The 16,340-nt window shown below is 40.5% G+C and overlaps 1 protein-coding gene across 1 annotated transcript in view; it reads left to right on the top strand.

Moving 5' to 3' along the window:
* Window positions 1–16,340, top strand: part of KCNH7 (potassium voltage-gated channel subfamily H member 7) — a 338,644-nt gene that overhangs the window by 298,464 nt on the left and 23,840 nt on the right. The window contains 3 exon segments of the mRNA XM_043505208.1: window positions 2,724–2,976; window positions 6,238–6,443; window positions 14,574–14,673. Coding sequence (XP_043361143.1) covers window positions 2,724–2,976; window positions 6,238–6,443; window positions 14,574–14,673 — 559 coding nt within the window.

Here is a 16,340-nt window from a genome sequence, read left to right as displayed (position 1 = left end):
GAATTTAGGCTGTGATTTTTCAAAACTGCCAAAAAGCACCCAACTCCCATCACAATTAAATGGACTTTGGGTGCCCATTTTCCTTAGGGACCGTTGAAAATCATAGCTTCAAATCATAAATGCTTTTAATACCTGATGTATGCTATTTATGGTATTTTAGGGTATAATCTCTCTGAGGCAGGGCCTATCTCCTCATACATGTTTGTACAGTGCCTACTACATTTTGGGTGCTATTGAAATATGAATACAGCAACTGACAAATATTAGGCAATGGTGTATAATATCTTCATAGTCAGAACAAATTAATGACCTTTATACTTGGTGCTCTAAATAAACCAAAAATGTGCAGAAATATTAACTAAACCAACAAACATGCTCTGCATAGCTTTTGTTTAATAGTAAAGTAAAAATTCTTTGTTAATTAATACAAATAAAAACTGAAGTGAATCTGATTCATGTTAAGACTGTGCTTCTGTGTGTCTAACAACACAAAAACATTTCACTTTTAGCACATCTGAATTGAAAATAGGTTGGTATTTCATGTCATTTAACATTTGGGCTCTTCTAAATTGTGTTAAAATGGAAGCATAACAAAAAGAGAGAGAGAGAGAGAGAGAGAGAGAGATTAATAATTAAACACTTCAAAATATTAAGTTCTTTTCTTCAGTCACATGAACAGACCAAAGTAATTTAAAAGCAAATATTTCCAACTTTTCATCCCCCAAGCTATTGATCTAATATGTTTAGATATCAGTTTTACTGTATTATTCAGAACATGATAAATTTTGTAAATGATAGCAACTTGTTAATAAGTTTGGAGATAACCATATTAAAATAAATTAGAACCAATTGTACTTTAAGCAGTATCTGGTTATATGTGGTTAGGCATTGGTAACAGAGTGCTAAAATAGGAACTTTTCCTTTTTTATTTTTTTGTTTTCCTTAGCTTCTTCTTGAATTCTGGCTTCTTTGAAGATGTATAGACTGGTGTGATAGTGTCCAAAGGCCATAAATTGTTAAACTATTTGTATAAATGTGTGTTATAACATTGTGTTTTCTGTTATTTCACCGTAGAAGCTGTATTGATTTCTGTTAGCAATCATAGAAATATTTCAAAAGCAATTAAAGATACTAATGTTTCATTTGTAAATCATAGCTTGGCTTTGGTGGCCAAATAGCCTCATGTCAGAAATGTACACATCCCTCTTCTCTGTTAACAAGGCGAGAGATAGCAGTTAAGAACCTATTTATGCAATAGGAATGACTGCACAGACTTTTATTGTGATGAAATAAGAAAATATACAGTGAGGACTGAATACTGTTATGACAGGAATTATTTTAAATTGCATTCTCTACAGAAATACCCATTGATATTACTTATGTGCGTGCGTACACACTATAAAAGAAAAAGTAGTAGATCAATAGACTATGTTAATAGCAGGAAGGCGAATCCTGTTCATATTACTCATATGATTAGTCCCATTGTGTCGAATTCAGATATGCATATGCAACTCCCCTTGAAATCAAAGAAAACTGTGCAATAAAAGAAAATTTGGCCCATTAACTTCAATGGGACTCTCTGCATAAGTGAAAAACAAGCAGGATGTGGCCTAAGAAGTGGACAATGCCTAGTAACTTATGTGTAAGTCTAGTTTCTGAATACAGTGAGTTTACTCAATGGATTGGCATTGTTTCCATTTAAATGAATGGTAAAATTTCCATTACCTTCAGAGAAAACAAAGGTTAATGCTGAACAATTTAGCAAATCTCTCACCCAAAATGACCAAGTTGTAAGCAGAATCCTTATCTTCATTCCATGAACAAAATTAACAGTGTATCTTGGGGGACTCCTGCAGTTCTAGTTCCGGTAAACTCCAGTGAATCTGAATAATAGATGAGCAAGTACCTGCAGTTTATGGGCCAGATCCTCAGCTTGTGTAAATCTGGCTTGAATGGAGAACACAGATTTGCCTACTGAGGATCTGGGCTATACATTTCTAAATTAAATATATTTAACAACACTTATCAATTTAAATGTTCACAGTTGTGCAAAATTATAGCTTTTAATCATTGTTTTTTTCTATTTTTATCTATTTAAATTTTCAGTTGTGGGAAATGATGGGGGTCAGACAATAGTTTTTGTAGACCCCAAGAGTCAAAAAGTTAAAGCCTTGTAATCATTAAAACACAAATAGCCAACATCACAGGTCAAGTTATACAAAGTAAGGGTACTTAAACCAAACTCTAAGTTCTTAAGCAGCATTTTTCTTTCTTCACCTACTTGTAAATTTTTATTATCAATGGAAATATTTTTGTCAGAGTGTGTATGGTGAAATTGACACTTACTGACCATTACCTATAAAAATCTAATCCTTCCAAACTTAGTTTTATCTTATCGTTAGCCTGTTGCAATATATTCACACATGTACTGATCATCTTTCCTGTAATCCAAGAAATAAAAAAAAATGTGCGTGAGCACTACACTTTCAAGAGACCCTACTAGTATTCAAATTAAATTAATATAGAGAACAGCCATTTGACCCCATATTTTGATCAAACTAAATGTTCATTAACCTGGATGAATTGAAAATATTCTGAACAGCCTTGCTGCCAACCACTATTTTTATGTCAATGCATTCATATTGGGAACAAAGAAAACATTACAAGTTATTTAAAATTATTTTCATAGTATTGATGTGAAATGCTTTCATTTTTCTCTTCAGGTCCTAAAGGGGTTTCCAGAATGTTTACAAGCTGACATTTGTCTACACCTCAACCAAAACTTGCTTCAGAACTGCAAAGCTTTCCAGGGGGCCAGTAAAGGTTGTCTCCGAGCTTTAGCTATGAAGTTTAAGACAACCCATGCTCCTCCTGGTGACACCTTAGTCCACTGTGGTGATGTTCTCACAGCTCTTTACTTCCTGTCAAGAGGCTCCATAGAAATCCTCAAGAATGACATAGTTGTAGCCATTCTTGGTATGTATTTGCAAACTAAGGAGATGGAATGTCATCTTTCTGCTAGCATATACTATAGAACAGCAGACTGAAAAAGTCCATTACCATATTTGGTGCATGCACCCTGTGAATGATTCAGTCACTTTAATTTAAAATCAAGCTTCTCAATGACTAAATTAGCAGCAGCACCTACATAATATCCTCACCCCATGGTCAGGAAGGGGGCCTGTCCATATCACAAGTAACTTTGCTGTACAGGGGAAGGGGTAGGATCTGGAGAGTCCATGCAGGGAGTAGAAAATCCCAGTGCACCAAAGAGCCCAGCTGCCTGTGCATTTAGAATTTTCCCTGAGCAACTCCAACATAAATACCTGCCTAAGTTAACATTATGTGAAACGGCATTAAGGTATGCACTTCCCTCTCCTGTGAGTCAGTCCTATGGCATTGGCTGGTGACAGAATCCTTAGAGGTGAGTTTACAATTGGAGCTGGGTGAACAATGGATTTTTTCATGCACTGGCAATTCCAAGAAATTGGGAGGAAAAATTTTCACATCAAAACAAAAACAAAATTTTGAAAAATTGAAAAATAAAAAAAAATAATTTTGAGTCCAACAAAATGTTTCATTTCAATTTTGATCATGTTAAACATTTTTGACTGGGTATTTTAACAGAATTAAAGGAAATGTTGAACCAAAAAGTCATTTTGAACTTTAAAAGTGAAGTTTTTCATTTAGAAAGTGTTGAAATTAAATGTTTTGATTTTGGGAATTGGAGGGGAGGGGTCAACTGAAGCAATTTTGACAGGAATTCATAAAATGCTTTGGTGTTGCCAAATCTGCATTTTTTACCAAAAATAGTTGCATTCAAAAAATGTCACCTATCTTTAATTACAATGGAGTTGTGTTGAACAAAAAGTTTTAACCTTCCCCACTGGAGTCAATAGAAGTTTTGTCATCTACTTCACTGGGAGCAGGATAGAAAACAGAGAGGTGAGAGAGAGGCTACTGCAGAGACAAATGACCTCCCTGTATTACCTGAGAGCCACAAAGGTTTTGTGGCATAATAGACTCCTACTCTTATTGCAAACCCTATCCCTCTGGAAGGAATAATGCCAGGGAAGCTGGAGGGAGAACCATGTGGAGCTTCCAAAACACCTTTGAGTAGATTGAACAATCTATCCCATGGAGACCATCTTAAAATATGTGAAAATAATTGTACTCCTCAGTCAAGAAAAAAATGAGGGAATTATTTTTATTTTATTGGCTTTTGTGCTATGCTTGATTGCTGCTGCATTGGTCTGCAACAGTTTGTGACAGCAAGAATATAAACACATAGGAGAATACAAATCAACAATAAAACGATATTGTTCAGAATAATGGGCTGGTTTAGATTAGCCTGCATGAAATTAGCCTGCAATAAAACCTCTTTTTGAAAAAGAACAAAGATAAACAACACTTTGCCAAAAACATCTTGGGCCGTACTATTGCCTCCTGCAGAAAAGCACACAGGAGGGAAAATTAACATGGAAAACTCTTGTTGATGCATCCTTCCCTGCACTGGGACAGGTTTGCAGCCACACACAAGTAGCATGGCCAAAGCCCTCTGCACTGTGCATATGTCCCCAAATCCTCAAAGAAACCCATAGATGTGAGGGTGATCTGAACAGACAGCCATCCCTCCTTGTTCCTCCCCAAGCCCCCTCCTCTTGGCAGCATGTCATTCGGGAGCCAAGCCATGTTATCACTACTGATCTGATTACAGCAGCACACTAACCCCTTTCTCAGAGGGAGATAATGCAGCTCAGCATTATAATGGAAAATTCAATTGTCCTGGAGAGCATAATGCTACGTAGTTGGGCTGCTCCCAGTTCCTCCATCTCTGGACTGCCATTCCCCTCAAATTTTCAGAATTCCAACCACGCAGTATATGGGGGGGGGGCTTTTTAGTATTGTTGGTTGAGGGGGGGCAAGGTTAGTATGATGGTTCATAGGTATTGCTACCTCTTTCCAGGTTTGCAGGCCGGAGCTGATAGGTGTTTGTGATCATTTTTGTCCCTTCTGTGCCTTGCAGAAGAAGGGATTATAGGGCAGAAACAAAGGTCAACATTTCTTAAATGGCCACTGATTCACTGAATTTGGGTACCCAACTTCAAACACTCTGGGCCCTATTTTCAGAGGAACTGAGTATCCACATCTTTGTTTTGAAGTATGGAGCTATGGGCGCTCAGCACTTCTGATAACAAGGTACAAAGTGTCTCCAGATGGGCACCCAAAATCAAAGTTCACTCCTGAACATGTTGGCCAAAATCTTTGTAAATTTTTGAAAGATGGATAATGGAAATGAATTCTGGACCCATTTCAATCTGGATCCCACATACCTCATTGCATGCAATGGAGATTTTGCCTGAATAAAGGGTGGAGTGATTACAGAGTTCCTGGTCCTCCACAGTTACTAGAGATCAGGATGCAGCAGGGAGCTCAATAAACAAGGGAATTTCCTTGTCAAAGAGTTCTCTAGTTATTGCTTAAGGCATGGTTCTTTGTGTCTATGTCCTCACACTACATATGCTATGAAAGATCAGATGCAGATTTTGGAAAAACAAGCATGTACATTACTGACTATTTTAGTGAGAAATAAATACTGTAAATGTGTCAAGGTTGAAGAAAAGCAGAGTTGTAAAAGTATCAGCATGAAAACAGCTCTGTTTAAGGGGCTGTTGTCTCTGGAGGTTTTGAATTACTATTCAAAATTAATTCTAACATTGAAAATTGAGTCAGCTTCTTCCATTGCAGATCTTTGGGGAAAGGAGTATGTCATCATATACATTTTGTATATTTGCTGGCACAATGTGATCTCAATCCAGATTGGGTGCTCTGGGCACTACTGTAATATAAAATTACATCATCATGAACAATATTATTTACTACTCTAGATTATACTTTTGTTACAAGAAGGGGCTGGTAGAAATTCTGCTGTGTAATGTATTGTAATGTAATGTAATGTAACAGAAATGTATTCTGTTATGTCAGGAATAATGCAGAACTGATTCAAAACAGAGTTTTAAAATTTCCAGATTTTCCTCTCACTTAGTCCAGTTTTATACCAGTGTAACTCCATTGATTTTGATGGAATTACTCCTCTGACATACACTGGTATAAATCAGGATAATCAGGTTTCATAACTTCATATCCCATAGTATAAGTTTCTTGAAGAGTTATGACTGCATTCATTTTAATGGAGTTCTCATAATTAAAATAATCTGTCTGATTTTGTTTTTGCAGGTAAAAATGATATTTTTGGAGAGATGGTACATCTTTATGCAAAACCAGGGAAATCAAATGCAGATGTGAGAGCTTTAACCTATTGTGACTTGCATAAGATCCAGCGAGAAGACCTACTAGAGGTTTTGGATATGTATCCTGAATTTTCTGATCTCTTTCTCACCAATCTAGAACTGACTTTTAATCTGAGACACGAAACTTCAAAGGTACATACAATAGGTGTTTTTTTTCTATGATTTTCTTTCAAGTGTACTTGTTAAGTCACAGAAAAGAAAGACATCCCTGGAAAATATAAGTTCTGGCTCTTCTTTTACACCAAAGTTAATGGACTTATAATGGGGTGAGAGTGGAAGCAGTTCCATATGATCAGAACTGGAAAATATATGAAAAACAAAGGTTAACAGAATTAAAAGCAAAAGGCTTGAGGCCAAATTCTGTTCAAGAAAACTTACCTGTGTGGTCCCAGCAAAGTTGGTTACACCTAGCAGAAGTGAATGAGATGACTCAGGTGATGTTAAACTACCAGGATTTGGTTCTATATTCAAATAGCGTTAAGATTTCAACCAGAGGGATTTTGAATATTTTGATACACCCATTAAAAAACTGTTTTGAAATAAACGTGAATATAAACTTAATGAGGGAAATTTGACACTGTCAATATATTTATCAGAAAAAGAAAATAAACAAGAATCAGGCTACCCTGGTTCCATTTATGACTAATACTACAGCAAATGTAATTGTCTTGCAAATCTTGTTCCACAGTTCTGTCCTCTTGGACTACATTTTCTATATTCAAAATTAACTAATAAAACATATGAAGCACTCTTGGTAGGACACCCCACACTTGTCTTCCCTACCCTGAACCTGCAGAACCTCCATTTGTCTCTCCTCCCACCAATGGCTTCCTTAAGATGCCTCCCTGCCCACAGTGCCCCCTTCAAGAAAGGAGAAGGAAGTGCAGTCTCGGTAGGGTTCATTTATCCCAGGAAGCTTATGTCAGTCTGGATTTGGAAAAAAAATAGAGTGTTGGCCATTGGCTGAAGGGGAGGATGCTTCTGGCTAACAGGAGCGAGAGGTGTTGCATTTGTTTGGATGGAATAAATTGGCCCAAAGAGTAAAAGATGTTAACAAGACATTGTCACTGTCCAACATTAAACAATGTTAAACAAGGCTTGGGGTTTGGTATACAGAGACCTCAGTCTGTGTAGTACCATGGCAAATACATAATTAAAAATCTTGTTAACCTTTTATTAAAGATACAGAAAAGAATGGGGGAAATTTGCATTATTTGAAATGTAAAGTATTAAGTAAAGCTTTCATTTGAACATCATCCCTTGTTCCCTTTCCTTTTTTTAGGAGAAACCCTCTTGTCTGACAGTCTTTTAGACGGTATCAAAGATAGTAATCACTGTCCTTTTGGGGGAAATGGGAGGAAGTTAGTTGAGATGGGCTGGAGTTTTTGTTGTTGCTGAAGTTCAACCACATTTTCTAGAAGACAAAACAAGACACAAACACACAAAAGGGGAGAGGAAAGAACAACAAAGATAGAAAATGCAGCTTCTAACTCTGATGTTGAATCTCACTTGAAGCCTCACTGCTGGAAAAATGTAGGCACAACGCACAATCTTATCAGTCACTCCGAGACCTGGCAAACTCATACCATCCCCAGGCTATGTAGGGCATTGCTTTTAACTGCCTCTTTCTGGTCACAGGCTCTCAGCAGTGTTCCAAAATATACAGTCTTTGCCCCCTAATTAAGGCTCCTGTTAGACAGAAGGCAAACGGAGAGGGAGAGAAAAGAGAAGAAATAAGGTGGGGAAGGAAAAGGATACACAGAGTTGGAGGAGCAGGCTGTGATAAAGTCTCACATCCCAAGTAGTTGTTGGGATTTAGCTGGAGCCAGGTAGAGGTGGCCATATCTTCTGGCTCCCTCTTTTTTGGCCTGGCCTGGTCTGGTCAGGACACCTTTCAGGATTAGGATGAAGATTCAGGAGACCATGGGGTAGCAGCTAGGATGGTGAAGCTCGCTCCTTCCCCTTCTCTCATCTTTCAGTCAGTCAGTGTTCTGGCACCCAGCTTTTGCCCTATGGTCTCTTTTTTTAAGAACCCCAACAGGGACTGATGGGCAGAATAGTTCATCCACTCATTATTTTATCCACCAATTAGGCCTAATTTCTAACACACCAATTTTGGTTCATTGATTTCCGGTCCCATGCTTCTCTTGTTTGCCAGGCATGATTTGAAACACAGTCCTTGAATTATGTCAGTAGTTCTTTCTGTTTGGACTAAGTCAGTCTTTGTCTCCCTTTCGTACCTTTTCCCATCAGCATTTATTGTAAATGGTTATTGTGACAATTTATAAACATTCACTCACTTTTTACTGTTGAGCTCTCAATGTCCAATGATCGGACATTTGTTCATAATGTCACAAAAAAACGTATTTTAATTTAAGCATATAGAGGAGGGTGGGGGAGGGTACTTCGTTATTATTTATTCCACAGCTGGCATTTACAGATCTTATTTGATTAGATCTTACCAAAATTACAGTTAAACCTTCCAAATGTTAACAAAAGCTAAGAACTTACCACTTACTTCTTTTGTAGCTAAAACAAATCTCAAACAGCTGCTGTTATACGACTGTAAGATGTTTAAAAACAAACCAGCTGTTATCACTTCTTTGGCTGTATGCCCACAATGGGTAAAGGTTGGGGAGAAAACTTTCTGCTTCTTTTTGGCACTTACACGTTCAAAGCTGCATATTTACACAAACTGTGAAAATGTATGCACCAATGATTAAACTTTATCACCTAGAGAAATTTGTTTAGCTCTGATGGCATTTTTACCCAAGCGTATTGCCTTCTTTTACAAAGAAGCAACAAAATGATGTTCTTTAGGAATCACTTCTGCATTTATGAGCTATTTGGAACACCCAGAAGCAGTAAAACTTAGCAGCCATTTGTACTCTATGACAGACCTTGCCCACCTTTTTCACCACCAATATTTGTGAGGACAGCTAAGCCCACCATGAGGATTTAACCCGTGGAACAACAAAAACTGACATCACAAACAAAACAGAAAAAAAATTGCAAAAACAGAAGAAAACAATAACCCCAAAACATTGTAAAAACAATAAGGAAAAATATTTTTAAAACAAAAACAACTAAAATTGCAAAAACACAAAACAATCACAAAAATCTTGTAGATGGTATTAAAGATGGTAAAGACTGTCCTTTTTGGGGAAAAGAGAGGAATTTAGTTGAGATGGACTAGGGACTGACCTCAGTAGTGGGCCACCTGAGTGGCTGCCCACGGTGCCCAGTGGTCAAGTGGGTGCTGTGCAGCAGTGTAGGGTTCTGCGCTTCTGGTGTAGTGTCAGAAACTGTTCCTTGTGGAGCACTGCATGGGGGGAGGGAACTCCCTGCTTCCTCCTGGCAGAGGAATATGGGGGAATGGTGACACACAGATACTGCACACACACACCCCAATGTTTCTCCGTGCTCCCCTAGAGAGCTGTGTGGGCAAGGGAAGTGAGGAGCAACACCAATAGCTCCGTGCATCCAGGTCACTTTCCCCACTTGAGCTGGGCTGTGAAGCAAGCAGCAGGAGCTGCCCTCCCCTTATGCAACTCAGGTGGGGAAAGTGACCTGGATGCAAGGAGGTCACTCCTTGCTTCCCCCCACACACAGCCCCCTAGGGGTGCATGGAGGAGCAATGTTCCAGGGAGAGCAAAGGAATAAAGTGGAGAAGGAAAGTACACATGCGTGAGGTGGAGGGGAAGTATCAACATCTTACATCCTAGGTGGTGGTCAAGATTTACCTAGAGGTGGTGGAGGTGGCAATGGCACCTCGCTCCCTGTCTTTGGCCCAGTCTGGTCAGGACATCTTTCAGGATTAGGATGAAGAAGATCTGGGATTTTAGGAGACAGTGGGGGTGACAGCTATGGTGGTGAAGCTTGATCCTTCCCCTCTTTTTGTCTTTCAGTTAGCCAGTGCTGCGGTAGCCTGTGCTCAACTAAGTTCCAAAAGGGAGTGATGGGCAGAATAGCCCATCCTCTTATTGTATTGGAAATTAGACCTAACTAGTGGATAAAACTTCAATTTTGGTTAACTGATTTTTAGTCCTACACTTCTCTTGTTTCCCAGGCATGATTTAAAACACAGTACTTGAATTATTCCTGTAGGCCTTTCTGTTTGGATTAAATCAATCTTTGTCTCCCTCTACCTTCAACATTTATTGGTATCGGTTATTGTGACATTTTTTTAAACTTTCACTCACTTTTCACAGTTAAGCTCACACTTAGGGTAAATTTGTAGGCCTAATTATCACAACACTGAAGGAACAAGGGAGAAGCTACTACCTAGGTAGCTTTGCCTATCACATAATGCTGTAGAAGTGCATCTAGCCATGTCCAGAAAGTGTAGGCTATACTGCGCGATGGATCTGACCCTTTATAGTTGTGTATTTGAAAAATGTAATTTAAATTTAAGTTTAATTATTCCTGATACACATCACAGTATTCCAGATGTTCCATTATATTTTAAAGTAGAGATAATACAGTCTTAGTATGGAGAGACCACCCTGTAGCACTCTGCTCTTGAATCCATGCTGAGACATGAGGAGACAGAGAACACTGGAATTTTGTATGCAAATGCCGGGCACAAGGGTTGCTGATCAGCAAAGTACAAATCAGGGAGGTTCTACATATGTTTTAGTTTTTTTAAAAAAATAGAATATATTAAAAGTCACTTTATAGAACAAATCATGTTATTTTTTAATGCTGAGCGTTCTTTCATAAAAATTGTATTTTTTTCTTTACAAAATTATCCTTTCTGTTCCATATGTTAACTCTGCTTTGGAAAGGTCATTGCTATTATTTAAGTGTTAGATATACTATATTTTACTGGTACATTGAAGCTAGGCCTGAAACTCTGCATATTTGAGAGCTTCTTGAGGATAAAATCTACATGATCGGGGCTTTTGAGCAACTATTTCCTGTACTTTCATCATCATCATATTTTATAATTATTTTTCTCCTTGGAGGCTCATTGTTAGTTAAAATGAAAGGAAGGGAAGGAATTTTCCTCCAGGGCAGATTGGAGAGGCCCTGGAGGTTTTTCGCCTTCCTCTGTAGCATGGGGCATGGGTGACTTGAGGGAGGCTTCTCTGCTCCTTGAAGTCTTTAAACCATGATTTAAGGACTTCAATAGCTCAGACATAGGTGAGGTTTTTCATAGGAGTGGGTGGGTGAGATTCTGTGGCCTGCACTGTGCAGGTCGGACTAGATGATGAGAATGGTCCCTTCTGACCTTAGTATCTATGAATCTATGAAACTCTATCCATCATGTGTGTCAAAAATCCATGATGTAGAACCCAGAGACAGTCCCCTCACACCCATCCTCCCCACCCATTAGTTCCTTAGGGGTGGCTCCTGCTTCTTACTGCCCCACCCCCATTCTCCCCAAGTGAAGAAGCAACTAGAGACCCCTTTGGTGCTCCACACAGTGGGAAGACATCCATGCCCATGAATTCACAGGAACTGGGTCTTAGCTAGTAACTCATTGACTAACACAGCATTTCTCAAATGCGGCCACCATGGCCGAATGCAACCACCAAGGACTTTTCATGCAGCCATGACAGCCTCCTGGGCGGTGATGGGGGGAGGCAAAGCATCAGCCCTTCCCACTCCTCCTTGTTGCTCCAGGAGAGAGGTGGGACACAGTGTTGGAGGAGCAAGGTGAATTCTTGACCCACGTTGGGGGGATGGGGGTTGGGCGGCAGGATCCAATGGCAGGACTTCAGGAGCCTGGCTGTGCAGCCCTGGGCTCCGACAGCAGGGCAGCGAGTACTGACATCCCCCACCCCCACCCCAGCTCTGGCCACGTAGCCCTGGCCTCCAACTGCAGAGCTTCAGTCTCCGGCTCCTGGTTCCAGCTGCGGGGCAGCAGGGCTGGCCCCCAGCTCCAGTCCCAGGCTCCGGCCACGCAGTGGGCTCCAAGCACAGGGCTTTAGGTGCCAACTCATGGCTCTGGCCGTGCCAGTGCTGGCAGGTGCTGACCCCAGCTCCAGCTGTGGAGCTTCAGTTAGCTTCTGGCTCCCAGTTCTGGCCAAGCAGTGCTGGGTGCTGGCCCCGAGCTACAATCACATGGCCCCAGCCTCTGGTGCTGATCCCCTGCCCTAACTTCCCAGCAGCAGGTGCCAACGCACAGCTCTGGCCATGCGGCCCCTGGCACTGATCCCTTGCCCCAGCTGCAGGGCATCAGGCTGCCCTGCACAGCAGCAGGCACAGGCACAGAGCTCTATTCCCATGTAGTGGTGGGTGCTGACTCCTGGCTCCAGTCACCCACCCCTGGGCTCCAGCACCCAGCTCTGGGCTCTGGCCTGACAGCAACAGACACTGGCCCTGGGTGCTGACCCACAGCTCTGGCTGCGCGGAAGCAGATTCTGATCCCTGCCTCCAGCTCCAGGCTCCGGCTGAGGGTGCTGAGCCCCGGCCCTGGCTGCATGGCAGCAGACACGAGGCCCTGACTCTGGCCACGCAACAGTGGGGCTCATCACCCACCCCCATTGCCCCTGGGCCCTGTTGCCTCCCACAGCCCTGTATCCTTCAACCCTGGACCCTGGTGCCTTCCTGGCCTCGCATCCATCCCCCATTGCCCCAGGTCCCCACTGCCTCCCCTGGCCCCACATCCATCTCACCATCATCTCTGGCCTCTGCTGCCTCCCGTTAGGCGCCCCCATCCAGGGCTTAATGGGTTCTGGGGCTTGCTGAGAAAAGTGATATTAACAAGCATGCAAGAATCACTTTTTAGAGCAGACTTACTAGCTCTCTGTGAAAAGTGCTACTTTTATGTTTGTTTATATCACTTAACATTTTTCATAGCCTCCCAGGTAAATGTGCTGTGATATTAACAAATTTACAAATATCACTTTTCACAGCAAGCCCCAGCACCCATTAAGCCCTTGATAGGGGGTGGAGGGCTGAAGGTGGAGGCAGCATTATTTTTATTATTGAGTCTGCCAAAAAAACCCTACAAATACAATGACTTGAATGTGAATCTGTGCATTTTTAGTTGTTTTTCCTAAGTTAATTAAGTATTTTAGGAAAAAGTGTCAGTGCGGCCACCAGTGAGAGCTGGCGGCTGCACTCTGAGACCACCAAAAAATTTGTTGTGAGAACAACACTGCACTAACATAACTCTCAAAATAATATGCAAATGATGCAATCAGCACATTTGTGACCAGTGTGCTTTTGGAAACCCCATGCCATCCCAGTTTTTTATTTAGCTGATAGATGCCTGTGCCTGGCTATCCCTGAGCTATTCCTACCTTCCTTTCTCCTAGCTTTTTTCTCCTCCATTATTTTATCCATGGGCACCATTGTGAAGTCCATATAAATCTAAACCTCACCCTTCAGGACTAAAGTGAGAGTGGCAGCAAGAGCAGTAAAGGTTTCACTGTCCCTTCTTCCCAGTCCGGTGACATGACCAAGCAACTTACCCAATTGGCATTCCTGTCTCAGCAGTAAGGGGAAGGGAAGTGGGTTCAAAGCCCATGCCTTGTATATATTCACACACAGCACTGCCTTCATGCAATATTATTTGTTTTAAAATACATTATCAGCATGTTATTGCTCAGTTTTTTGGCACTAAAAACAATTCAAATATGTTAAATGCTTCTTGAATCCATTTCTGCAACAAAAAGCACAAGTTAAAACTTCATGTAGACAACAAGATAAGATGGATAAAAAGAGAAACCACAATTTTCAACTACAGAAAAAATATTTCAATGAGCTGAATCAAAGAGGGAGGAAGGGAGGGACTGGACAGATAATAAAGGGTAAAATGCATGGTGTTTATCAACCTTATATTTATTGTTGTAAAACTTAACCTTTGTAATCATTACCATGTAATTAAACATCACAGCTAATTATAATCAGTTATCACATTACTGCCTGCAATAATACACATCCTTTGTAAGAGCTTATTTTAATTTTTTTTCTTATTTAACTTCACCATGCTTTGTTACTTTAAAAAACACAATTCCAAGAAGCTCAGGAGCTAATGACAACACACTCATGCATTATAATGAACTAATTTGTCTGAACATTATTATTTCACCATCAGATGGTATCACTGCTGGAATTATTCCATCCATGTGATCATTTTAATTATTAATATTGAGCTATGTCAATAGTGTTTTCATTCAATCCAGACTTAGTAGTGTAATCTTGCCTTCCTTAAAACTGGAACATGATTAACAGTCAATTGCCTATTGATAATATGCTGTTTTCAAATGGGACTAATCTGTCATTGCATTACATGTTTCATTAATCAAGGCTGATCTCATAATAAGATCACAAACCACTAATGATTCGGATGGAGATAACGGCAAACTTCGAAGAAGGAAATTGTCCTTTGAAAGTGAAGTAGAGAAAGGTAATTAACTTCATGTCTTATATTAAATAGACAGCACTGGGACATTATTCACTGATATTTAAGAGGGTATTCTTTTCATTGGGTATCATAGATACATTAAGGTTCCATTGCAGCAATTACTTGTGAGCTATTCAAGGTTTTGTTGCTCAGCAGACAGGGAGTTCTATGCAGTGGCTCTCAAACTAATTACACACGAACACTGGATCAGTTTCATCTTACCATGACTCCTCAGCCACCACTACAGATCCCATTGCTTTATATGTGTATATACTTAGACAATATTGCGTCCTTGATATCCTATTAAAAATCTTTGGAGATTCTAGTCTGTTGAATTTTTATTAGTCGCATTAATTTTAGTCTCCCAACAAGCAGTGATTTTGTGCTTGATGCAGGCTAGTGTTTCTCAGTTCCTGTGATATCCCTGAAGTTATAGCATTTTGTTTTCAGTGTACAGTATATATACTCACCCTAGTGAATTTGTACCTCAATTGGCAGTGTGCAAATGGGTCTCTTGGCAGGTCTTCAGGTGGCATTTTCTATGCTTACATTAACATAAAAGGCCATTGGGAGTAATCAGAATGGAGGGGAGCATTTGGCCAAATATTAACTCATGATACCAGCATTAAGAGCTCATAAATACCAAGGGCATTGGTAAGGTACTCATGAAGGAAGCTAAATTAAGACTTGTATGCCTTTCTTTGGAGCTTGGTGAGTCCAATTCGTGTGTTTGTGTGTGTGTGTGTGTCTGTCCAATTATTTATTTGACAAATCAATGTTTCTGGCATTAGCCCTGCTCTGCCTTTCATGTTCCACTGTTAAAGGCCAATCCTAAATGCAGGACAGCACTAGTTTGAGAGCCAAAGACTTGCTGATGATAAATGAAGGATAGTTGAAGTGCTGGAAGAAGGAGGACTTTAGACCAGTGAGGTTAGCAGAATGGCATTACCATTTCATCAAAGAAGCATCTTTGAGGCATGAAGCTATAAGTGACAACACATCTGGCAGGAAAATGCCCCCAAGAAATTTTCAGTCTGCTCATCATAAAGAATGTGTTGACAGAGGTGCCTTACCTCAATAACCTTCACATTTCTTATGAGAAAACCTACCTTGCCACCTAGATAATATGGAAGTGATTCGTCAGCCTGTGCCTCCTGTTCAGAATAACCTGCTAAGATGCCAGGAGGGTGGCAAAAACTGTGTTTTGTTGCTCTTACGGGTAGTTCTTTCCTGCTAAATTATGAATCTCACTGAACAGTCTTCTGATTGCTGGCATTCTTTCACATTACTTTTGACAGGATGTCATTTGCCACAGTTTTGTCAATGAAAATAGCATGCCATTGTGGGAGAACAGAAATGAATGGTAGCCTACCCCTCAATTCTGGTAATTATAATATGTTATCTGGCTGCCTGAGTCACACCAGAGAGAGAAACTCCACCTCCGGAGAAGAGGAGAGAGGGTAACCTGTGAGTGTGTGTAGTTTTGATCCCACCGGCACACTTCTTCCCTGCCCTAGTCTATGCCAAAATTCTGCAGGCAGCCATAGCTGAAACAGCACATGGAGTTGTTTTTCTGTAGCCTGTCCCAGGGCCTGTGTTGTTCTGTGAAGAACCATGGCAGTTCCACTGATTTCAAGGCCTTCCACACCTGTGGAAGGGTGTTAGAACAG

Source organism: Dermochelys coriacea, chromosome 11 (assembly GCF_009764565.3).
Source record: "Dermochelys coriacea isolate rDerCor1 chromosome 11, rDerCor1.pri.v4, whole genome shotgun sequence".
NCBI classification, from domain to species: Eukaryota; Metazoa; Chordata; order Testudines; family Dermochelyidae; genus Dermochelys; species Dermochelys coriacea.
The sequence above is the reverse complement of the archived record's forward strand: the minus strand, read 5'-3'. Positions and strand labels throughout refer to the sequence as shown.